This window comes from Limulus polyphemus, unplaced genomic scaffold (assembly GCF_000517525.1).
Source record: "Limulus polyphemus unplaced genomic scaffold, Limulus_polyphemus-2.1.2 Scaffold2259, whole genome shotgun sequence".
NCBI classification, from domain to species: domain Eukaryota; kingdom Metazoa; phylum Arthropoda; class Merostomata; order Xiphosura; family Limulidae; genus Limulus; species Limulus polyphemus.
The window spans coordinates 12,942-39,066 of record NW_013667869.1 but is presented as its reverse complement, the minus strand read 5'-3'; the positions used below and the strand labels follow the sequence as shown (position 1 = coordinate 39,066).

The 26,125-nt window shown below is 32.7% G+C and overlaps 1 protein-coding gene, 1 long non-coding RNA gene and 1 other non-coding gene across 3 annotated transcripts; 2 read left to right on the top strand and 1 right to left on the bottom strand.

Moving 5' to 3' along the window:
* Positions 1–3,036: 3,036 nt before the first annotated feature.
* LOC106466443 (digestive organ expansion factor homolog) lies at positions 3,037–12,683 on the top strand. Its single transcript, XM_013926725.2, is given in 4 exon segments — positions 3,037–3,269; positions 10,274–11,464; positions 12,003–12,310; positions 12,312–12,683. Coding segments are annotated over 4 exon segments (1,806 nt in total). The 5' UTR covers positions 3,037–3,200; the 3' UTR covers positions 12,550–12,683.
* A 4,663-nt stretch (positions 12,684–17,346) lies between these two features.
* On the top strand, positions 17,347–20,516 carry LOC111087527. The gene is made up of 2 exons (XR_002612200.1): positions 17,347–17,594; positions 20,330–20,516. It is a non-coding gene; the product is annotated as an uncharacterized LOC111087527 (long non-coding RNA).
* A 1,463-nt stretch (positions 20,517–21,979) lies between these two features.
* Positions 21,980–22,065, bottom strand: Trnay-gua. The gene is given in 2 exon segments: positions 21,980–22,015; positions 22,029–22,065. It is a non-coding gene; the product is annotated as a tRNA-Tyr (tRNA).
* Between the last annotated feature and the right edge of the window lie 4,060 nt (positions 22,066–26,125).

Sequence of the window (26,125 nt, the reverse complement as noted above, 5' to 3'; positions counted from 1 at the left end):
CAGATATACCTTGACTGTTGTAACACATGGTCCAGAAATACCATGACTGTTGTAACACTACATGGTCCAGATATACCTTGACTGTTGTAACACATGGTCCAGAAATACCATGACTGTTGTAACACTACATGGTCCAGATATACCATGACTGTTGTAACACATGGTCCAGAGAAACCATGACTGTTGTAACACTACATGTTCCAGAAATACCATGACTGTTGTAACACTACATGGTCCAGAGGACCATGACTGTTGTAACACTACATGGTCCAGAAATACCATGACTGTTGTAACACTACATGGTCCAGAAATACCATGACTGTTGTAACACTACATAGTCCAGAAATACCATGACTGTTGTAACACTACATGGTCCAGAAATACCATGACTGTTGTAACACTACATGGTCCAGAAATACCATGACTGTTGTAACAGTACAAGATTCTCAGACGTCACGACTACACCGTTTGGGGAGAGGTTCACAAGTGGTTTCTTGATTTTTTCCGTATATTATGTATATGATCAACCCATATTATGTAAAAGTTTGAATCAGTAGCGATCTTGTTGTTAGTGTGTATTACTGGATATCAAAAAGTCCAAGGTTCAAGCTGGTATATGCCACGAAAGACGCTCCGCTCATTCAGCGTTGGAGTACTTGTACCGTTAAAGTAATATGAATAGCTGTATGAGCGGCAGGCGCCGCTGACTAGTTACCCTTTCACTGACTCTAGATTAGAGATCACTATGTCTGAGTTTTGGGTCTCATGTGTCGCCCACTCCGGGTTGTTTTTCAGGCCCCAAAATAGTTTTGCGGCTTGAAAGATTTTTAAATCTAACTTCCTGCCACGAATTTGATTTGATTTGAAACACCAGATACGTTTACTCATCTGTAATGTTGCACGTTAAATCGCATACGTGTAGATTAGCATTGGAACGAGTAACTTTACCCGTAGTACATGCGCTAAAATCCGGGGTTCGATTCCTCGCGGTTGACACAGCAGATAGCTCAATGCTAAAAGAAACTTAATAGAATATTTAGATTTTTTTGAAGTTAAGCACAAAGCTACACCATGGGCTATCTGTGCTCTGCCCACCACGGGTATCGAAACACGGTTTCTTGCGTTGTAAACCTGAAGACATACCGCTGTGCCACTGGGGGGGGGCGAATATTTAGATATCTCAGCTAAAAAACATGGGTGGACCAATCGAGTAATACGATATTATTGTACATTCAAATAACATGAAACCAAAACTTCAAAGACTTGTAATCTTCACTTTTAAATGTAATTTATTCCAAAAATACAAAATTTGTCACGCCCTTAAGAGTGGGAGCAGAAAAAGATTTTCAAGATTCAATGAGTAGGTTCTGGAACACTGCAGTGGCTTTTCTACAACTTACATACAAGTACGAGGGACTTTTCACGTCACTTCCTTTGTCTGCTTATAAAATTGTTTTGACTTTTCACGTCACTTCCTTTGTCTGCTTATAAAATTGTATTGTTTGTTTGTTTGGAATTTCGCGCAAAGCTACACGAGGACCATCTGCGCTAGCCGTCCCTAATTTAGCAGTGTAAGACTAGAGGGAAGGCAGCTAGACATCACCACCCACCGCCAACTCTTGGGCTACTATTTTACCAACGAATAACGGGATTGACTGTCACATTATGACGCCCCCATGGCTAAAAGGGGCGAGCATGTTTGGCGTGACGGGGATACGAACTCACGACCCGCAGATTGCAAATCGAGCGCCCTAACCACCTGGCCATGCCAGGCCAGCAGTGTAAGACTGGAGGGAAGGCAGCTAGTCATCACCACCCACCGCCAACTCTTGGGCTACTCTTTTACCAACGAATAGTGGGATTGACCGTCACATTATAACGCCCCCACGGCTGAAAGGTCGAGCATGTTTGGTGGGATGCGGATAAATGCAGTTCTAGTCACGTCGGACAGCAACAACAGTTTCTGCATGGTGTGGGCGTCATAAACCAACATAAAGACCTCTTTAGGTGAAGTGAGCCCTAATATAATCAGAAGATATCTTCATAATAGAGACTATAATGCTACAATAGCAGGCTAGCTAAGCTATCAGAAGCTAAGCCAGTCTATACGCCAAGCAATATCGTATGTTGACAGCAGTGGATATCACAGATGCTTTCAAACAGGCCAATCTTTGGGATGTCTTTAAGTTTTTGCAACGATTTATTATTTGACAGTAAGCACTTGATTTGCCATTTTTTCCCTCAAGAACATCAATTGAACCAACTGCAAGCCACAACAAAAAACTGCGATATTTCTATTGTGATGTAGGGTGCCATTGGATAGGTGGATGATCATGGCTGGTGGTACGCTAAGGGTGGTCACTAAATTCTACAAATCAACTCCATTAAACATGTATGGTCCATCCTGCGAAAACATCCAAAACAAACAACTTTTGGGACTTCCTCGCTCAAGCTTTTCACCATAACTTGTAAATATAATGTGGAAAAAGAGTTTTTGCCTTAAATATTACAGAGAGCATCTCCTCTAAATATTAATGATAATATTGTGCTCTTTGTTTCATGTTTGTTTACTTTACGAACAGCATTCTTTCTGTAACGGATGCCCATTTGCTTATTATTATGCAGTGTATGGTCTGGCGGCTAGTGTAATCCACTCACAGTATGCAGTACAGGTTCGAATCCCCGTCGCTGAATATGCTCACCCCTTCAGCCGTGGGGGCGTTATAATGTTACGGCCAATTTCACTATTTATGGGTAATCTTATAGCCCAGGAGTTGGACGCGGGTAGTGTTGATTAGCTGCCTTTCTTTTTGCTATAATATAGTTGAAGTACAAAGGAAATTTCTCCACATTTGAAATTCGTTTTAAATAATCATACTTATGGTAAGCATTTCTCAATAAAAAAAACAACAATGTCTAGTTTTAGGGCATAACTAAAAGCATTTCCTCAGGGATTACAGCTACACGAACTTTCATTAGTATCTTTATTATTTGTATCAAAAAATAGCAAAATATTACTATTTATTTTTATAAAAGGCCCCTTGATCTCGAAGAGAAATAAAAGATGGCAGTAAGTTTTATATTATGGAGATCTCGTGGCTGTTGTGAATGTGTAAATTGTTCGATTAGTTATTTAATTACTTCCAAAATTTAAGAAAAACTATTTTAAGATTTGTCGTACAAAATACAGTTTATTGATAATGCAAACATCTAATGAAACTGAAGAGACAGAAACATTTGATGAAATACAAAGTTATCATCATGATCAGGTAACTATTGATATTAGTAATACTAATAGGCACTGTTAAGTGTAATACTAATAGTAATACTTGTAAGTTGTAGTAACTATTGACAACTTACGTTAAAAGTAATGAAGTATTGTAACTTGTAAATGTAAGTTAGGGATAATCACGGAAGTTGTAATTGTAAGTTGCAGTATAACTAACGTAAGCCTAACTAACATTAACTGGTGTAGTAATAGTGACAGCAATACTAATACGAATAGTACTGGTAATACTACTACTACTACTATATACTATTACTAGTCTAAAAATAAGATTTTTGACGAGTTTATATGGATGGAATATTCACCAATTTCAGATTATAATGGCATTGTTTTGTTTGAGGCTGAACATCGTAAGTAGTTTCTCAATCACTTCTAAGTTCTATGTCATATCCCAGTTCACTTGAGGCTGAAAAGAACTGTTAGTGATATTGGGTGAAAGGTCGTGTCAGCACTGGATATAGTAGCTAGAACATGGTTGACATTTTGTTATACAGTCTTCTTTAATTTCCCTCAAAAGTTCCTATTAATAGATGTATATACAACCATTTTGAATTTTATGTATTACTCATTTTTTAAGTTATTCAGTTGAACTACGTGGTCACATACACAACACTGACCACCATAATGTGTGTGAAATAATTAAAACAAGTTATTAGAAGGTACATACATAGCTGTAGTGTAATAAGGTTTTGAACAATAGCTGCATGACCATATAATGTTAATAAATATAACTGTTATTTGTATATCTTTTAACTCTCTGTTCTTTTGAACTCAATTTTGGATCTGTTCCTGTGTCTTTATGAACCTGTGCTTGTTGCTTAGGCATTACTAGTGTTGAAATGACACGTTCTTTCTTGGTTTACATTAATGTTTATTTGTTAGTTATGGCACCATACTATGAATTGTTTAAGATTATTTAATATAAGACATATCAACATCAACCTTGTTACTTTTTCTAAATGCAAAGACTTACAAATCTTAGTATTTCTAGTATAACCTTTCTATACATGTGTAGAAATTATAATTAAATATTATTGTAGAATTAATTGGAGAGAGAGAGAGAGTATCATTCGAGGAGTTAAGACATTGGAAAAACAGGCTGAATACTGAAAGCCAAGACATTAGATTCTAAATGTTCCAGTGATAAAGTGATAAAATAAAAACCTCATTCTAGTTGTTAGGCTACTAATAGTACTAACTAGATGTAGAAACTAATATTACAGTGATAGTTAAATTGTAAAAGGAATAGCTGTTTTTGTGTAACTGTACTCTCACCATTTTCTGTTCATAAAATGCCAAACAGTTCTACAAATATACTATATATTTGTGTGTAAGTTTAGAACCACTTTCATCCATGGTGTGATGCTGTCTCAGTATCCAGGTGATTGGTACTATAACATTTATTTTGAGGTTTACCAATTGTTAAGATTATATGTTGTTGTTTTTTATAATCCTTTTCCCTTGCCTAATAGAGCACAAAAAAAATTCCTTTTATTGAAACACTGATTATTTATTGTTGCTAATGATCTTAGTGATACTTTGAATAAACATAAAGAGTCCAGAATAAGTACAGTGGACTTTGATTTGAATAGTTTTCTTAATTCATTGGTTTTGTTTATAGGGAGGAAACATTACTGAGAAGATCTCTATAGGATGCATGAATAATGAAACATTACTTGTATAAAAAATTTTGGTTTCGTAATTTAATAGAATTTAACATTTTTAAATATCGTGATTTCTTCATGTAGTAATTGAACTCAATTTTAGATCTCTTCCTGTGTCTGGTCTCTACTGTAATTTTTTAATACTTTTCAACCACCAATTATTGTCAATAAAAAACTAACAATTTGTGAGAAAGTTCAAAGATTATATATTGTATCATATTTGCAAGTCAATGTAATGTCTATGTTAAAGAGGGTTGATATAGAAATAATGAATACAAAAGATTTTAACTGTCACATCATAAACCAAAACAAATCTGATAGTTGTAATGGAAATAAATTAAAAAGAAGAACAACAAGGGATCATTTATGCCTTCTTGGCTGTCCTTGCACATCCACCCCTTAGGAAATGAAAATGATAAATTTAAATTTATATTTTATTTTTCAGGAAGTTGTCAGTTCTCCTCTGAAACTTCAGTAAGTTGTAACATGCCAGTGGCCACTGCTGTTGATGGCAACTCATTCCATAGGCTAATTATCTTGTTAGAAAAATGAAACTGGCTTAACTGTAGCCCAGTCTGTCTTTCCCAAATTTTAAACTCAAGTACTATCGTCTCTGGGATGTGGCAAAAACAAATCAGGGGTCTGCCTGTATCCTATCAGTTTTCTGGATAATCTTTTAAACTTCAATAAGAGTATCTTTTAACTTATTTTAAGAGATCTTATCCCATCCTCACAAAACAGTCTTCCATCTCCAGAATTATCTTAGTAGCCCTCCTTTGAATCCTTTCCAATTAATCAATAGTCATTTTTATTTAAGAAAACAAAAATTTATACTGTTATTCCAGTGAAGCCAACTGTTGATTTCTATAGAGATAATTACCCCTTTTGTAAATACATCCTAAAACTCTGGTAGTTTTACTATCAGCAACAGGAGCAGTGCTTCAGTGATTTGTCTAGCATTATGTCAAGAGATTTTTACAAGTGGGACAAATGTCAGTGTAATATATATTACCTTGCCCAAACCTGTTTGATATTGACAGCTGTGTTAAAATATCTTCATTTTTATATAAAGACTGGTTTCTAAAAGCAGCTATACTGCAAGTAGTCTCCAAGTACACATATATTACAGGCCAGAGCTCTTATAGAAAAATAAAATGACTTTTAAGTAGTAAGGAATATTAGAGCACTGTTAGGAGAATTTTCCCTCCTATATACACTATTTTAATCTCGCTCATGCTGATTGAGTTGCTTCCTCTCAACATGAAATAGGTGACTTAAATTATAATATTCTTGTACTTACTGTAATGCCATTTGCCAAATATTTTTTCAACTTACCAATCAATCAAAATCATCGTGTAATACTTGAAAATTCTAATCATAGATAGAAATAACCAATTGTAGAATCTGATTAGCAAACTTTACTAATTCATTAGTTATGCCACTATTAATACCATTAATGTATGCAAGAACAAGCAAACGCCCAAGTACTGACCCTTGAGGAACACCACCATAACAAAGTTCCAGTTTGACTAGACTCCATTAATAAATTTTTGTTTTCTTTACCCAGCCACTTTAAAATCCAATTAAATATTTTTTCATGTAGCATCTTATCAAAAGCTTTCTGAAAAATTCAAATCCATGCCTTTTTGGTCATCCAAGTAAAAAGTAACATCTTCAAAAAGTTATTGATGAAATCAGTATTTTACAACACACTAGTTTGGCCTACTTCAGATAAATCATCAGAGTGATTTACACTTCTAGTGTAAATAAAGCTAGTTTAAATATATATATATATAATGTAAATTCATAAATTTATTACTTTTTCATGCCATTCATATTGTTGTTTGAAAGGAGGCCAGAAAATTCAGGAAATGATGGTTCTGACACTCTTGATTGAAGAATGCCCCTCAGTCTTCCAAGATTGTGTCTAAAAAGACACATTGTTGGGTTTTTCTCTTGAACTCTGCCTAATACTGACAGGAAAACTCACCTATAATTACTTCACAATAGATATCTTGATTTTTTATTTTCATATAGATGGCTTTTATAAATATATATCTATTTTTTTAAGTAATGTGATTACATATGAATTCTTGATACAGATTAATAATGTTAAAACCACTGCCGTATTTCACTACATATAATTTTCCTTGAAATAACTGAAGCTATATAGCTTTACTTACAAACATGAGCTGTTACCACTGTTTGTACTGTATAAAATTAGTACTTAAGAGTAGTGGCTTTCAAACTTTTTAGCCACAGCATAATAACCCATAGAAGAGCTCCGAGTTTTTTTTGTTTTGTTTTTTCAAGTAAAAATTTTCAGCTTATTGCTCCATCATCTCTTGACTGATTTGAGATTTATTACAGTTTCGGACTCAGGAAGTCAAACCCTTTTGGTTGATGTTTTTTATGTTATATGTTATGTTATAGATTAATTTACTCTAATTCTGCCTGATATCCTGATGAGTAATGAAATTGAATCACATACACATGCACCCCACATTTGGTATTGCTGCAGCAAAAAATATAGCTAATAAAAAGTCACAGATTAATTTACTCTAATCCTGCCTAAAGTAATTTCAAGTGCCGACACTATAGAGGCTTCCCTCTTGTTTGTTAGAGTATGACCCCAGTTTTGTTTTCCTTTTGGTGGACCACCTTAGGATCTATACATAGTATTTGCTATGCTGCCAACTCCTTTGCATACAATGCAACATTTTCATAAACAACCTGAAAGGAGCCCACATACTACAGATTGATAACTGCTGTGTTTGTATTTTCTGGATATATGTATATGTATATATATATATATATATATAGATAAAATATAATGTGAGAGTATGGTCTAACAACATTTACAAATTCTGTAACAGATTATTTACTCACCATTTGTAAATAGGCAATTTAATACATGTCACACCCTAGATCTGTCAGTAATTAATTTAAAATATACTGTTATTAGCAACACATTTCTTCTGTGCTTGAGCTTAAAGTATTACAAAGAATATATTTTCACAGAGGGTAATATTTGAGACTTCACAAAATGTCATCTTGTTTTACCAAGTCACTTAATTGCTCTTTCTACATTTTTAAGAATCATTTTCGTCTTTTGTTGGTATTAGAGTTGAATGAAACAAGTAACTGTTTTACTTTCCTGGTAAAAGGTAAAACTCGCAGTGACAGGTTTACCTACACAATTTTATGTGGTATTTCACTAACACATTTTATATTTTTTCCCTTAAAAAATCCACAAAGACAATTATTGACACTATTATTATTTATTTATATATTTTTAGAAATATTCTCCTTTTGGGTGCTTCTTTATTGGAGGTGAAATCAAAAAATAATTCCAAATATTGATTTTGTGTCCATGAAAAAACAACAACTTTTCTTTAGGAATAAGCTTTTTTTCTTATCTCTTATTATTTATTTTTGTTTGCTCCCTTGTTATAAGATTAGTATTTAAATTTTTATCTATTACCAATAATATTTTGGTAGAAGACTATAAAACCAAATTAGTCATTGTTGCCATATTTCAAAATGTCATTGCTATAATAATTTAATTAAATTTGAATGTGTCTCATCCGTAAACTTTGGCAAAAAATAACTTTGTTTTAATTATGAACAAAAATAAGTATTTAGCCAACAGGTTTGTTATTATTGTTTAATAGCAGTTTCTGGAAATATTGGCATTGTTTGACATGGCAGCACTGCTAATTTTAATACCACTTATTTTATACTTAAGAATCATTTTCTTGCAAATGTTACATGATAGTATACTGCAGTATTGGTTTTTATATTAATATAGTATAGCTAAATAAACATTTCAAGATATTCTGGTCACAAAGTTTGTGAACTCTCAAGGATAATAACCTCCTTGATCTATTGTACTACATTTGGGTAATATTTTGGTCTCCTAATTGTAGATGTAGGAATAATTACATTTTTAGAATGGCTACTTAATTTCTAACTGAATTTAATTAATTTGTGTTATGGAGAAAAAGGTATTGTTTCTTTAAACACAGCACTAAAAGCATTATGATTCAGGTTTTAAAATCTTTAGGTGTTGAGCAGGTTTTTTGTTGGAATTATTTTTCACTTTTGTATGCTAAAGTAGATAACAATGTAAGTAAAAGAGGTAAGTATTTTTCAATTTTAAAAACCTGAACCCACATTTGTTTTTCTCTTGTGTTTACTGGTTCCCTAGATGATATGGTTAGCACCAATATATAGGCTTTTAATTGAGAAAACTGATTCATTACTACTGGAAGAAATGTGTATGTGTTTTCTCTTTCTGCTTATCTGTGCTTACTTTATCAAAAATTCAATGTAACAAACAAAACTAAAAATATATTTAAGCTCGCAATGTATAGAGTTCAATTAAAAGTTTTAAGAAGCAATCTATAATCATAATTTTTTCTAATTAGGTTGAGCCAGTGATTTAAAAAAATATATAATTTACTATGAAATCATGCTTATTTTCTAATGTTTGAAACAGTTGTATATATCTATGCTTATTAAGATGTCTTATCCTTATTTCAAGATATTGATTTATCCCCCCCAAAAAAATAATTATGAAAAAAAAAATCTTTAAATTCCTCAAGAAATATCATCCTCAACCAAATTGGTTGGTTGTTTTTGCGGGTGAGAGAGTGAATTCAATGGGACAGACTACACTCTGTCACCTTGACCTTTCTTAATATTTCAAATTATTTAGTATAATTTTTTAACTGAATTGTAAATAGTTATTTGAAATGGACTGCTTGTCTGCTTGGTAATACTAAATCCTCATTTATTTTGATTAATCTCTTGTGATATCTTTTTTACTGGTATTACTGTGATCAGAAATAAACTACGTTCTCCGTCTTTTTTATTTTAATTTTTTATCCAGTATTTTTGATTCAGCTACATAAAAAATTGAGTTGTTGTTAACATTGAGAAGAACACTTGTAACATTACTTGGTTCATAAATGATAAACATTTCAAACAATTTTTGAAACACTCAGTGTGGTTCTTTGTGTATTATAGTACATATTCTATTTTGGCAGTACATGTAGAATATGATCATGCAGTGTCTCATGTATTTAATTTCTTACTTGATTAATTTTAACTTGTACTATCTAGAACTGATAGACCATTATGATTGCTAACAATGTGGGTATGAACATCAGATCTTTATCTTTTATAGATACTATGTTCAATGGTATTTTCTGTAGTATAACTAAACTGGAACTGTGCTAACAAGTAATTATTTTAAAACTAAAATTTTATTAAACATTTAACAAATTATTTTACTGAGTTTTATTTTCTTTACCACCAGATCACTGATGAAAATAAAAAATGCAATAAAGAAGATCCATTTGTCCAGCACTTTGAGAACCTCATTACTGAAGCTGACATCAATGACATAAACAGTGGAAAGCACTCTACCCAGGAACAAAAATGGGAGAATTTTGGTGTTTTGCAGTTGAAAACCAGGAACAAAGAAATTAAGAAAAAATGCATATCAAATAAATGTGATTCTACCAATAGTAGCAAATTTTATATTAAAGAAAGTATTTTCAAAAATCTGGAAAATATTCTACAACAAAATACAGAGAGTAATAATAAAGAAATCACACTTACTTCATTTCAGATGGAGCTTTTGTCTATAGTAACTGGTTACCATGACTTTCTTTATACTGAAAGAACTTTCCAGAATGCGAGAGACATATATTTGGTTTATACAGTGCATGTACTCAATCATATTTTTAAAGCGCACACTAAAGTTACACACCACAATAGTAAACTGTTGAAGCATGATTCTGTTGTCTCAGAATATCGAGATCAGGGCCTAACTCGACCACGAGTACTTATTCTTCTACCCTTCAAGGATTCAGCATTAAAAGTAGTAAAAGCTATGATGGAGTTAATTGTATCTGATAATAAAGAGAATGTGATGAATAAGAAAAGGTTTCTAGAAGAATTTACCTCACCAAAACAAGATCCTTCCAAAAAATTGAAACGACCTGAAGATTATGAATGCATTTTTGAAGGAAATACAGACGATGCTTTTCGTGTTGGTATTCAAGTGATGCGTAAAGGTTTAAAGCTCTATGCAGACTTTTATTCTGCAGACATCATTTTGGCATCCCCACTGGGACTTCGAACCATCATAGGAGCAGCAGGTGAAAAAGATCGTAACTATGACTTTTTATCTTCAATAGAAGTTCTCATTGTGGACCAAGCAGATGTCCTTCTGATGCAGAATTGGGATCATGTTCTTCATCTTATGCAACATTTACATCTTCAACCAAAGGAACCACATGGGGTTGATTTTTCTCGGGTATACATGTGGGCCCTAAATGGTTGGGCAAAATACTACCGACAGACTGTGGTGTTCAGCTCTATTAATGTGCCTCCTATCATGTCACTGTTTAGTAAGTACTGCCAGAACTATGCTGGGAGTGTGATGTTGAAGAACCCTGTACTTCATGGATCTATTAATCAAGTTGTGGTCCAGCTTCCTCAGGTAAACATTGGACAAAAAATAAAATAAAAATTTTGTTAACTCAGAGGGGCAAGCTAAGTAAAAGCTATGTTTCATAGTAATCAATTACCAAACCCAATATACAGCAACAGTTATTTAAACCAGTGTGTAGTTTTGAACATAAAATAAACAGGTATTTAGTTTTCAATAAATTAAGATTGATTTTTGAATTTAAAAAAAAAAGCAGACAGGTGGCTTAGTCAACATTGGATAAGTAATGAATGCTGTTTGCCATTAATTAAAACATAATTTATGAGTTACTCAGAAGAGAAACTTACAATCTGAAACCTTATTAGACTCACTTTGTATTAGTAATACATATTCTTATATTATTTGTTTAGGGAATGTCTATTGTGATTGAAAGAGTTACTGAAATGAAAGTAATACTGACATGTCAGGATAGAGTCCTGTTTTTTATTAAAAGGCTAATACATGAAATGACATTTAACTAATTAAATCAATCATGCATTCTGATAGTGTTTGTGAAGATAGTAAATAGTATTGGTTTTGTTTTTTATAGGTTTTTCACAGGTTTGATACAAAAAGCTTTAAAACGGCAGCAGATGACAGGTTTCAGTTTTTCATCTCCAAAGTGTTACCTGATTACAAGGATTCTGTTATGTCACATACTCTTATCTTCATTCCCAGTTATTTCGACTTTGTGCGGCTTCGAAACTATTTTAAGAGAGAAGATTTAAACTTTGTGCAGCTGTGTGAATACACCTCTGATGCCAAGGTTGCAAGGGCACGGAACATGTTTTACCATGGCTGGCGACATTTCTTATTGTGCACTGAACGTTTTCACTTCTACAGACGTTATCGTATCAAAGCACATAGTCTTTTATGGCTTACCTCAATATTCCCATTTTTACAGTGAGCTATGTAACTTTATGCACCCTAACTTGCAGCAAAAAAGAAAGGATGTTGCACATTTAAATGTCACTTGCATGGTACTTTATTGCCGTTATGATGCTCAGGAGCTTGCTGCTGTTGTTGGCACTGAAAAGACAAGGCACATGATAAACTCTGACAGAAAAGTCCATATGTTTGTTAGTGGAGAAGCATAACAAATATGAATATAGATTATGACACTGACAGACTGCCTCAACTGAAACAGCCACCTTGTGTTAGTGTCATTATTTTCCATTTATTTTCTGTATCTTAATATTGAATAACAATAAATACTAAATCATTCTCTTCATTTATGTGGGATCTAGCCTTCTCTTTCTGAAGATGTTTGTTTTTGTAGATATTCACTGAAAATATGCCTTTGTTATCTTTTCTGTAATTATTTAAGAACATTATTTTGCACCTGGTTATCATCCAGACTTCACTAAAATAAAGTCATGTTTCACATACACTGTGAATTACTGTTATAAAGTTCTAGATCCAGAGATGTATACAGATAAGTTGAAAATATTATGACAAATATAATTAAAAGAAAGTTTAAATTCCAATCTGAGTTTGTGTCCAATGACTGAAGAGAAAATCAGGACTTAAATGTGGATTATTATAGTCATATGGTGATCTAATTAAAAGTTTATTTAATTTTAAGATGGTAAATGTACTTTATTAATATATGCATAGAAATTGATTGTATTCTTAACACATGCATACATGTACTCTCAGATATTGATAAATTTGTATTATGATGTCAGGAAATACTCCATCTAACCAACCCATAAACCACATGTGAATGGATTAGTAGTTCACAGTCTTCATAAAAAAAAATATGTTACAAAATGATTTGAATATAAGTATGCTACAAGTAGAATGTTTATAATCTTATTCATTCAAATATATTCCAAATCAATATGTTACTAGCTGTAAGGGTGTTATTTTGTAACAATACACTGTGTTACCCCAAGTGTTTCAAAATCAACACATTACCATCTGTCAGGATGTGATTTTTAACATAATACAGTTTGATACTCCATGTGTTTCAAAATCAACACATTACCATCTGTCAGGATGTGATATTTTAACATAATACAGTTTGATACTCCATGTGTTTCAAAATCAACACATTACCATCTGTCAGGATGTGATATTTTAACATAATACAGTTTGATACTCCATGTGTTTCAAAATCAATACATTACTAGCTGTCAGGATGCCATTTTTTAACATAATATGGTATTTTACCGATGAAGTTAAATCATAGAGCTCCATATTGATGTATTAACACTAGAGCTGGGTGATTAACTCAATTAATCAGTATAATTGAATACCAGTGAGCATCAATTACATTTTTATTGTCAGGTGAAACAATCAATTAACTGAGAATATGATTAAATCAATTAGTCACAAAAATAATTAACTAATCAAAATTAGCATTTACAATTATTACTACTATTCAAGTCTTCTGTGAGAATAATTGATAGAGTGAATGTAATTGATTAATGAGCTTGATGGTTAAACGATTAACAAATTACACCAATAATCTAGCCCTAATTAAAACCAAAGTACTAGTTAAAATTAGTAGTCATTGTTTTTTATGCCACTGAGGTGTGTGTGTGTATAGCAACGTAAAATTATGTATTTTCGTCAAAATCAAAATCTCTTGAACATAAAAGTTTAGATCAGGTACTAAAATTAAACAATATTTTATTTAAGTAATATTCAAAAAGGAGGGGACCGTAGCATTTGTGAAGTTAAGTAACTTGCTTTGATCAGTAGTCAACATTAATTACCTAAACAAGTATTATAAATCACAATTTGAAGCATAATAAAATAATTTCTATATTTTTAGAGAATTTGTTGATTTGGTCTTTTATAATTGTAAGATTAAATTTGGAAAAATATCTACAGCTCTTGATATCTACTTTAAGATTGCAATTCTGATAATTTTTAATAATGTATTAACGTAACAATAGATGGCGCTTCAATATATATATATAGAGAGAGAGAGAGACAGAGATTACGATTTTAGTAATTCGTGTACACAACTACATTTACATGAAACTCTTCCACCATTAGTACTTGAAATATAGGATAACGAGTACGTTTTTATATATAAAAAACAGTAGATTTTTAGTTATTTCTAATAAAAAGGCTTTATAAAAATATTTGATCCAAATAACCTTGGTTTTTGTTTTAGCACAAAGCTACACAAATAGTGCTATCTGTTCTATTCCACTGCGCGTACTTAAAACAATTTTTTATCGTTATAACCCCTCGGACAAACCGCAGAGCCACCTGGGAACATAATCTTGGTAAACAAAGATGTTCTATGTACCAAAATTGGTTTTGTTTTTAACTAACATCAATCTTCATTAAAATATTTAGGCCTTTGGGGAATTATAACGTTGTAACATTATAAAGTGTTTTTGACAGAAGCGTGGGTACTTAATAACGTTAAGCTTATTCAAAATTTGTTAAAACCGTGAGTAAACCTTGCCAGTAAAGTTAATATATTTAAATATGGAGGCTTGTTCACAATTCAATGCTTGGATAATGTTCATTTTTTTAAACACGAAAAAGTTCATTAAAAGTAAATCATATATCCAACATTTGTTTTTTCTTAACTACATATCACTGTTACAGACTTTCCACAATATTTTACATTACTAATGCATACAAGAAAGTCTGGATACAAAAACGCATTCTGCATTATGGGGTCGTGAGTATGCTATAAGAGCAACGTTCAAATCTCTATTCGGTCAGACAAGAGTTGACCGTTGGTGCTGTGGATTAGCAGCCATCCCTCTATATCAGGCATGAGTTGGTAGTGGATGCTGTTAACTAGCAGCCTTCCTTCTGGTTCAAATAAGAGTTGGCCTTGGGTGCTGTGGATTAGCAGCCATCCCTCTAGGTCACACAAGAGTTGGCAGTGTATTCTGTTGACTAGCAGCTTTCGCTCTAGGCCAAACAAGAGTTGGCAGTGGATGCTATTGACTAGCAACCTTCCCTCTAGGCCAAATAAGAGTTGGCCGTGATTGTTGTGGATTAGCAGCCTCCCCTTTAGGTCAGACAAGAGTTGGCAGTGGATAATGTTGATTAACATCCACCCCTTTAGGTCAGACCAGAGTTGGCCTTGGATGCTTTTGACTAGCAGCCTTGTCGCATAAATCCGCAAAACATAGGGTCTAAAAATGTTTTGCAGAGAATTAGATTAACATGGACAACAAATCAAGTTTGAACAAACATTAGTGTAGAGATAGAACAAAACTCGATACATGAAAAATAATGAATTAGCCTTCAATCAACTGACCGGTTTTCAATTCTTGTTGACTTAAACTGTCTGCTGGGACAGAAATCAGGATAAAATAATAATAATAAACTGAACACGAAAGGAGGGGAAATAAAGAGTGATGAAGATACCACACTTAAATTACACCCATGTCACAGTGTGGTATCCCACAGTCTCTAGGTTACTCACGTAAATGACGAATCCATATATATTCAAAGGAGATAAGCCCCAAACTCACATAGCTTATACAAGTCTCTATAAAACCCTTTGAAATAAGTATGACCTCAAGTAAAAATAAAATAGGTAAAAATGTTCTGGAACAAATTGTTATGTTTTGTATTCATTGTCTAAGCAAGAACATTAGTGGAAATTTACATCTTTAGTACTTTCTGTTTACAAGGATATCATAACTACCTGCATAACACTTGCACGAGAATGTTGAAAACAAATAAAGAGATTTTTTTTTCAGGTGTCACTGGCGCGAGGTCGAATTCGTCTGAAACCTCTCTAACTAGAAGTCCTCGCCAATTTTGAAGTGAATTAAGCTCATTGGAAGATGCTCGGATGAAAAACAAAATATCTAGTAGTCAAGAATCATAGCTTTCTATAGGAAAAGTTAGGATTTAAACTATATTACCTCTTATTGTAATAGGTTACAAAGTACAGCAAGGTTAAATGGCGCGACCAATCAGGCCAATTACAGACCTTCCCTATGAAAAGGTCATCTAGTAGGATGTAGAAAGTTTGCTGCATCTCACAGTAGGAATAGTAAATGCATTCACCCCTCTTCTGTAAAAATGCTCAAGCACCAGTGGGTGTTTGTTTCAAAGAGTTCACATAATGCTACCTGCTAGAAAAGAGAAAAAGCAACATTTAACAGCCCCGTCTACTAACTTTTGGGCAACTCTTGTCTGACTAAACATTGGGATTTGACCATCACTCTTAATATAAACCCCTGTCCCCAAAGTGTGGGTCACGTTTTTGGCAATGGACCAAGAATAATAAATATTTGAATTCACAGTATGAGCACGTTAACTACTAGGCCACGGCTAGCCACCTAGTAAATATTCAAACCACATCGATTCTATCTAACAGACATTTGACTGCCCCAGGTTTTAAACAAGCATGTATGATACATTACGCACACATAAGTTCTTTCTCTACTGTCTGATTACCAAATTAGTGCTGGTTTCAATGAGAAAAGAGGTAAAACTGCGAACCCTTACATCAGTTACTGAAATTATGTTATTTACTTTACAAGAAACGACCAATGCATCTAAACTTGAAAGTTTTGTCTGCTCTATAATATCAACCTGCCTTCTAACTCAAACGAATAAATCAAAATAATGCAAATAAAATAGTTATTTTATGTAACCAACACAGAAATTGTTACTATGATAAAATATATTAGTAACGGTTTTTAATTACTATATTTTACTATATTCAGTATTTAATATAAGAAAACCTATAAGTATTTGTAAGATTTTGTGTTTTGACTATATATTTAAGCTGTTTCTTTTTAATATTAATATAATTCTGTCACTGTTCTCACGATAAAATAGATAAATATTTCAATTTTGTGAGCTTTCTTCTCAAAGGTTTTAGCAACAAACCAGATTCAAGCTCTCAAAAACCAAAATCAGCAACAAAAGAGCCATCTATTGCTTTCGTGGAGAAAAAATCCTCTTAAAATTATAATGATCCCTCGTGATGAGTTTCAAATCCCACTGTTTGTTTTTTTATTTTTAACTCAGAATGATGGTTATTGCCACCACTAGATGTAGTGTTTTCTGTAGTTATACTTCTGATTCAATTTCGAATTGAAAACGATCGTAAGCCTAATAGTAATACTACAATTAGTACTCTGCATGTAATTTGCGTTTTGTTTTTAAGAGTGGAACATTTATAAAAACTAAAAAAGTAAGTATTGCCGGTTATAAAATTACCGTATGTTGTTTGTTATACACTGTCAGTGTGATTTAATGAAAAAAAATGAAAATGCACATCTAGTTCAAGTTCCAGAGTCAGGGTGCATGTACATGTGATGTAGATTATTAGTATTACACTTGTTTTACGCAAATTACAGTAATATTATAATTTTTATTTAGTTTACTGTATTTTACAACGTTTATGGCTGTAGTACTGGTTGTAGTATACTATTTACTACTATATTATAGTATTAAGTATTATTAATATTACTGTTACTACTAGTACTATATAGTAGTACTAGTACTAGTAGTAATAAACTGTAAAAGCTATGGAAATTGAATTATGGAGGTCGAAAGACAAAGTCTGCAAAATGGGCGTTCCATACTTCAAGTTCATTACTTGTGTTACTGTGGAAAGAAGATCTACATTTTTTTCCACCAATACAAAATTTAGTTTATTTACTAATAAGTTATAATTCTTTTAGTTTTATTTCTGTAAGATCCCAGTTTAAAATAATTTTATGATTTAAAATAGGTGAATATTCTGATATTGATAGTTTTTTTAATCAGTTACATAATGCTGCTTGCACCAGTACTGTAGTATCATATTCATATGCCAGAATCTACAAATTACAATGTGTGCAGCAATGAAAAAACGTGAGACTTAGTATTTTAAAATATGGCACAGGTTGGTCCTGTGACAGAACTGATAAGCTTGGTTCAAATCTGTGCAATACTACAAAATGTTCCTGACAGTAAACTGTGCATGTGTTATAAAGAGTGGCAGTTAATCTTTTAGTTGTAGCATGTGTGGTACTAGTAGTATTGTGGTAGACTTGCTAACTGTCTGCCTACCCTGTGGTTAGTTGTTCAAAATTAGGGTAGTTTTAGTAAAAGTAGCTTTGCCATGAATACAACTGCAAGGATTTTAAACCTGCACATTTAAGAGAAATGTTCATTAGAAAAAACACACCAAAAGTAGAAATTGATTTTGTAAGGTGAGGTATTCAGTTAAAACTGCATACATCTTGTACAATTATGTTTTATATTTCACTGAGAAGAAAGAGAAATTATGAAATTTCCTCACTAATTGCAGTTTAAATAAAAGTGAAAAGTGTGGATCACTGATTCATTATATTACTGGATTTTCATGTTTTAGTCTTCCTACCTTCCCTTATCTCAAGGCCTCGCATGTTGGTTAAATATATATATCTAATTTTATTTATTGGTTTCTATTATTCTTATTTTTAATATTCATTTTTTTTACTGTAATGATTAGTTTACACAGTGCTAATTTTAGTATTTTGTTTTCTCATGGAGCTTATTTCACATTGTTAGCTTAGTTTATGGATATAGGACTAACCTAAATCTGTTAAGCAGGCCAAGCCAAGTAAAACTTTTAATAATGATGTTAGTTCAGACTTAGATATTGGTATAAACAAGTAAAACTCTTACCATAGTGTAGACACCCAGTGTTGACTAGAATATTTAATTAGAATGATTATTCTGCATTGTTAGCTTAGTATATGGATTTTGGACTAACCTAAGATTTGTAGGCTGGCCAAGTTTTGTGAGATATTGGGTTTGCGTCCGAAAAGGTCGTTAACAAAAAAGGGTATACAGATGATGAAAATATGCTTTCTAATCATAGTATGTAATATAGTTTGAACACAATATTTAATTACCTATGCTCATTACTAGATATACATTTTTAGTTTTGATCTATATAAGTAGTTTCCTCTGATCAAAAGTTAATAATATAATTGGTTGGTAGTTAGGGCACTTGAGTAGCAAGTTTTAAACCCAGCAATAAACATGATCACCCTTTCAGCCATGAGAGTGTTATAATGTGACAGACAATTCCTAGATTCATTTGTAAAGAGCAGCCCAAGAGTTGGTGGTGAGTGTTTGCTGCCAGCCAATTTCCTTCTATGTAGTTGGCAGTTCAAAATTAGGGATGGCAGCAGATAGCCTTAGTAGCTTTGCCATAAACAAACAAACCCAATTGTCAATGCATATTATTTAATAAGAGACAGCAGACATGAGTGTTAATGTTCCTTTGGGGTTGTTATTTTGAGTAGTATAATTTGTAACTTTAGAGCCATATTAAATTGGACACAAGATGTTGTTAGGGGGGATTGTGTAAAGCTTTGCATATTCTGGTGTCACATTTATCAAAGGACTTGGAATAGATGATAGCACATAAAGTATACACCTAGTTTTTTAAGCTTTTTCTTTAATGCGGTAGTATTAGTTAAAATACTTAGTTTGTGTACTTATTTTACTTCATTTTATTTTATTTTTATTAGGACTAACATAAACCTCTTAAACTGACCAAATCTGCTGAGATATTATTAGGATTACTGGTGAAAATACTGCTAATAATGGGGGTACCCAACTGATGAATTAAAGCATTCTATTCATTTTAAGTAAAAATGATTTACTTACTATTACAAGTAGTAATACAAGGTGACAAGCAACTAATCAGTCTTGTTGAGGTTGTCTCGAAATCTTCATATGAAGTAAACCAAATTATAAACATCATAAGTATATGTATTTAACAGCATATGTACAAAAAAGAGAGTCTAAACTACAATTACACATCCCATAATCAAGTATTTCAACATTTGTCATTGTTGTATAGAAAAATTTGTACATTACAATTTTGTTTATAAAAATTAGTAATTCAGTATTTCTAATTACCAATTTAATAACTATTTATTTTAGGTGATGGACCAGGCTTCCAGGAATTTAAGAAAACCTGAACCTGAGCAACGTGAAGAAACTCAGTCCATTAAAAGAGATCAGACTATGGCCAAGCGTCCGAGTAGAAAATTTCCTAAACGAAGAAGAGATGTGTATGTTAACTCCAAATCTTCTTTCAAAGCGCAGCTGGAAAAATGTAAAAAGTTGTTAGAGAGTGGAGAAACTGATATTTGTATTCATGGACTGGGAGGAGCAGTTAACTGTGCTGTCCATTTGGCCCTGGTCTTGCAGTCAAAGTATATGAATACCATCAAATTGGCTGTTAATACATCAACTGTGAAACTGTTTGATGATTTATTGCCTGAGGAAGATGATTTAGAACCAGAGACTTCAATTCGAAACAATTCAGCTGTTCATATACTCTTACATCAAGTTGACCTTTTAAAGTAACAAGTTCATGAAAAAGTTAAATATATCTAGCAATAAACACTTGTGTAGACAATTTATATTTTGGATAAATCACTTCTCTGTGAAGAAATGTATGTGATGTGGTTATTGTGTTCATATATTGTGATTTAACTTCATAAAAGAATTAAAGAATATGAAAAAATAAATACATAGCTGGAGAGAAAAAAAAACATTTAAGGCCAAAAAAAAAGTAATTACTGGAACTTTACCACAAACTGTATTTTTGGTTTGTTACTTGTGGATTTTGATTGATTCAGAAAAATATTTTGTTAGAAACATTGGTTTCACCAACCATGTTTTCAGTTTTGTATACTTTACAACGTGTCTGTCAGACTATTTGGAAACACACTAGCTTAAAAATACACAGACACTATACAGGTTTGTGATATAAATTTTTTTTAATGTTCTTTTCTAGTAAGTTGATTATTTTATGACAATTAGAGTACATGGCTAGTGTTTTAATACTCAGAAATGTGAAAATTTCTCTGGACTTTCTCAACTTTTGTGATATGAAAGGTGTTACAGGTTGTAAGGAAAAGTTTCCAAATACAGTTCACTAATTATTATAGAGTTAACTGATTTACAGATATTTCAATTACTATCACATATTATTAAAGTAGTATTTAGTTTTTGCTTTCAATGCATATACAGTATGTACATACTCAAGTCCCCCTGAAATGTAGTATTTATAGTAATATATATATACACACACACACATTGTGACTTTTTTTCATACATCAAACGTGTGTAGTTCTTAATTGAAGTATCTGTAGCCGAACGTTTTGGAAATTTTTACTGTAGTTGGAACTTTTAGGGAAGGAGACAAATATATGACTTCGCCACTGGTTGGGAAGAACTGTAACTATTCAGATACATTACCTGAAAGTTAGATTTTATTATATTATTGAAATCTCGGGGTTTTATTGCAATTAACTATCAATATTTCAGCCTAAATAATATGAAGATCACACCGCAAAATCAAGGTAACGTTCTACGCCAAGGTTATCGGAGAATAAGCAAATTGGTTTTAAGTGCTTTTATTTTATTTTTTTTTTGTTTTATTCAATATTAAAGGGAATTGCGTTTTTATTATGTAACGGTGGAAAAGAAACATTTTAGCAATTAATGGTCAAATCAGACGTACGAAAATTATGTTGTAGTAACAAATGGTTATATGTAAATAAAACAAAAAAGGGATCATTTTCCGACGAGGCGGATTTGAACCACCGACCTATGGATCACAGCACAACCTCTACAGTCCACCGCTCTACCAACTGAGCTATCGTCGGATAATAGAATTTTGTACGGTATTAATTTTTATAAGAAAACTAATACATATATGTATTTAAAATTAATAGATTTATCATTGTGATGAGAAATTAAGATACATACTTAACAATAACTCATATATGAAAAACTAAACAATGATAGTAATATACAGTTTTTCTGAATAACTTCATTTTCGTGCGAAAATGTCGGGATACATTTTGTGATTTACTTTCTCATAACATTACGTTCAGTATTTGTTGATTTTTTTTCTCATCTTTCCTAGAAGAATCAGAAAAAATATCCTGCATTTATGAAATAGAAACCACTGCATTTTCATTTTGCTGCACTACCCGTGATTCGCCGCTGGCAAATTAAAATTCATTTGAGTTGCTAGATTCACATGAAGGATCAACATCTGAGGGTATTTCATCAAACTGGAAACTTTTTACGACTTGCTGGAATATAGTAAAAATAAACTCTATAGTATGAAAGAAACGTTTATCATGTGCTGATGACCACAAAATGAAACAGGACCAGGAAGTCCCTCCCAAAAAATTCATGTTTTTGATTTATTAAACTACAGTAACAATACATTCAATGTTGTTATAGTATCACAAGACTAAATGCATCGCAGTTATCCAGTAAGATAAATATTTCTTGCTTATTTTAATATTTCTAAAAACTAAAGAGGCCAACATTTGCCGGCGAATGCAATATGTCTTCGCCAATGCAATCCTAATATGGCCAATTTTGACACCAGAAAAATCGAAAACTGTCTATATCACTGCTTGAGACATGCAAGAAGTTATCTGTGTACCCCATATCATGTAAATTATTGACATAGACATCAATAGTTCATGAAAATCCCAAATTATGTTTTTCTCACTGAAAAATTGAGCAAAAGATACAAATTTGTGCGAGTTTGAGACCTACTAGATCCTACGTAAATTGCTCGGAATATGGCTAAGTACTTGACCAAAACCCCTACAATTATGGTTTAAATTTTTGACCTTAAAAATGGGCATATCCAAAATTTTTATACCCTTGTCTATGCGACTTGTAAAAAAGTATCTTCGTACCAAATGGCCAAAACACGTAAATTGGTCAAAATATGGCCGACTGATTGACATAAAACACAAAAATTATGCTTTTTGTGAGCTCTGCCCTTCCCTCGCAAGAAAGACTTGAAATGGACAAATCCAACTTCTTTGTATTATGAACCACGATAATGGTTCATAATAGGGATCGTACCAGAATTTGCTCAAAACTCTAATAGAACATTCGTGCAAAAACCTCTTTAAAAGCAGGCTTATTCTTGAAACAACACTCAAATCCTTCCTTTTCAATAGTTAATATCACCCAAACATTGATAATAAGCAAAATAAGTGTTTTCACGATTGTCAGACAGAATCAAAATTTGCCAATTTGTTCATATTATTAATATTAATGTTTCACAAACCTACAGCAAAATAAGTTAGGTATTTTGCACCAAAGCTTAAATAGATACTCCAAATGAAACGCTGTAAAGGTCCATGACCTATTTAAAATTTGATTGTTTTTAATTGAAAGTTGATTTAAGTAATTATAAATACATAATAGCTGCGATGTTGTTATGAGCGGCTGCCTTTGTCCTTTACGTGTATTAAACGCGTGTTTACACGAAACCTCAGGCACAAAGCTACCTGGCTCAGTAAATAATTACTTTAAAAGACATGAAGCTTTATTTAAAGTGATGTTTTAGACGTATTTGTTTTATTTGTAAAGGGTGCTTTTCTACGGGTAAAATGTTATCCGCGTTTAATGGGGGTTGTGTCTTACTCTAGGCACATATTTGATCATTGCTGTGAATTAACAAAGCCAACATACAAGATATTGTAATTGAGATTTTAAAATCTACAATAGGGATCGAAAAAAAAATAAAGCTGGAGTTCTGCCGCTGACACTTTGCTCAAGTTACAAATTCCTATTATAGCTCCATTATAAAATTATTGCAAGTCACTTCATTTTCCATCGGCTCGGCATAGCCAGGTGGTTAGGGCGCTCGTCTCGCAATCTATGGGTCGCGGGTTCGAATCCCCGTCACACCAAACATGCTCGCCCTTTCAGCCGTGGGGGCGTTATAATGTGACGGTCAATCCTACTATTTGTTGGTAAAAGAGTAGCGGTGGGTGGTGATGACTAGCTGACTTCCCTCTAGTCTTACACTGCTAAATTAGGGACGGCTAGCACAGATACCCCCTCGTTCTGAAGAAATTTATTTGTTACTGCTCGTCTGTTGTTACATTACACTGTTATATTGATGGAAGCCGGTCATAAGATCTGTAATGATACAATCTTTGCCTTCAAGAGGGCCCTTTGAGAACAACTTTACGTTTTGTTTGTTGTAGTTGCATACCAGTACATGTGTTTATTCTTTGTTGTGCATTTTTTATTGATTATTCATTGAGGTGGTTGGGTGGCAGAAAAGCCAATGCAGCAATAAACTGTTGAAACAAATGTAACATTCAACTGAACGCATATGCACGTATGTGGCTTAAAATTTATTCTCCATAAATGGATATAAAAACTTAAGAAACAAGAATAGTAAAAACTGTTAACTTGAAAATGTGGAATAGGGATCGTCAAAACGTACAGAAACAAAATGAATAAAAATTAAAAGATTATATTTTCAAGCCTAATGTAAACACTATTTCTATCTTTGTTTGTTTACTATTTTTAGAGTCCCTAGTTGTAGGCTTGAAAATATAAACTTTTCATTTTGATTCAACTTGTTTATGTACATTTTGACGATCCCACAAACACCTATTCCGCCTTTTTAAATTAACAATTTTTACTAATCTTGTGTCAATGTTTTGGACACATGGAAATTTATATTTGTACCAATTTTCATCTTGATTGCTATAAATATGACCGCACAGGAGCCAAAAATATACATTTTTGGGTTCTGAACGTATTGAATCAACGTATAACCTTAACAAGTATCCTCCATCAATCCGCCGATAAATGGAGGAATGGCGGTCGATTGAAAAGCGAAGAAGAAGAAGGAAAAAAACAAAGAAGAATAAGAAACAATAGAAAAACAGTATATTTGTGGAGACATAAAAATATTCAGAGAAACGAACATAACCTTCTTGCTTTGCTTGTGCCCGATTGACATGTACACAAAGTGAAAATGATCCACACGGCTACAAGAAATTATGAAATAGCTTACTATGCCATCTAGTGTGGCTTAGGGACCCTTCAACCTCTATGGACTGCAGAGTCCCATCAGGTTACAAGCAATACAAACAATTATATAAACTCCTTGGTTAGGTGTGACTCACAGGACATAAATGGTCAAGTATGTAGTTCGACGGCAGGACTTCAATAAATTGTGTAAAAAGTACGGTGAATGATTTTCTTCGGTTTCACGAGTACATTTCCAGCTTGGACGTTGTGTGTTTGAGAATTTAAAAAAAGTTGAATATATTCTTTTGAACAGAAGATGGTAAAAGTGTCGTTAGCATACCGCTTGTGAATACTTGGGTTGAGCTATAAAGACAAAGATTTAATCAGCTGGGTTCATAATGACAACGAAAAGCATTAACGTGGGATGAGCCAAGAGAAGAGCCCGTAGTAACTGCGTTGATTTGGTCATATAGATTTTCATTAAAAATTATTCTTTGGTATAGTACGAGAGGTTAAAGTTTCAAGTTGTTCTTTCGTTAAACCATTTACAATGTAATGTTCTTCAAATGAGACGTTTGTGAATGACGACACAGAATCTTCGTTAAAAGGCTATACATATAAAGAAACATTGTTATCAAGTTATTTTTGATACAGTTGAAACCAGAACTTTTATTTCTGTAAAATATCCGGAATCCACGTTGGGGGAAATTTTTAATATGTAAGTTATCCAGTTAACACTATTCCACACGAAGTCTTCAAGATTTGGTATATATAGAGAGCCCATGATATAGAACGGGTGGATTCCAGAAATGAAGATAGAAAGTAAGAATGTAACATCCAATGTTGCTGAAACGTGGTATGCTTATAAACTATCATAACTTATTTTTGAAAATATAGTTTTGGTCAATTACT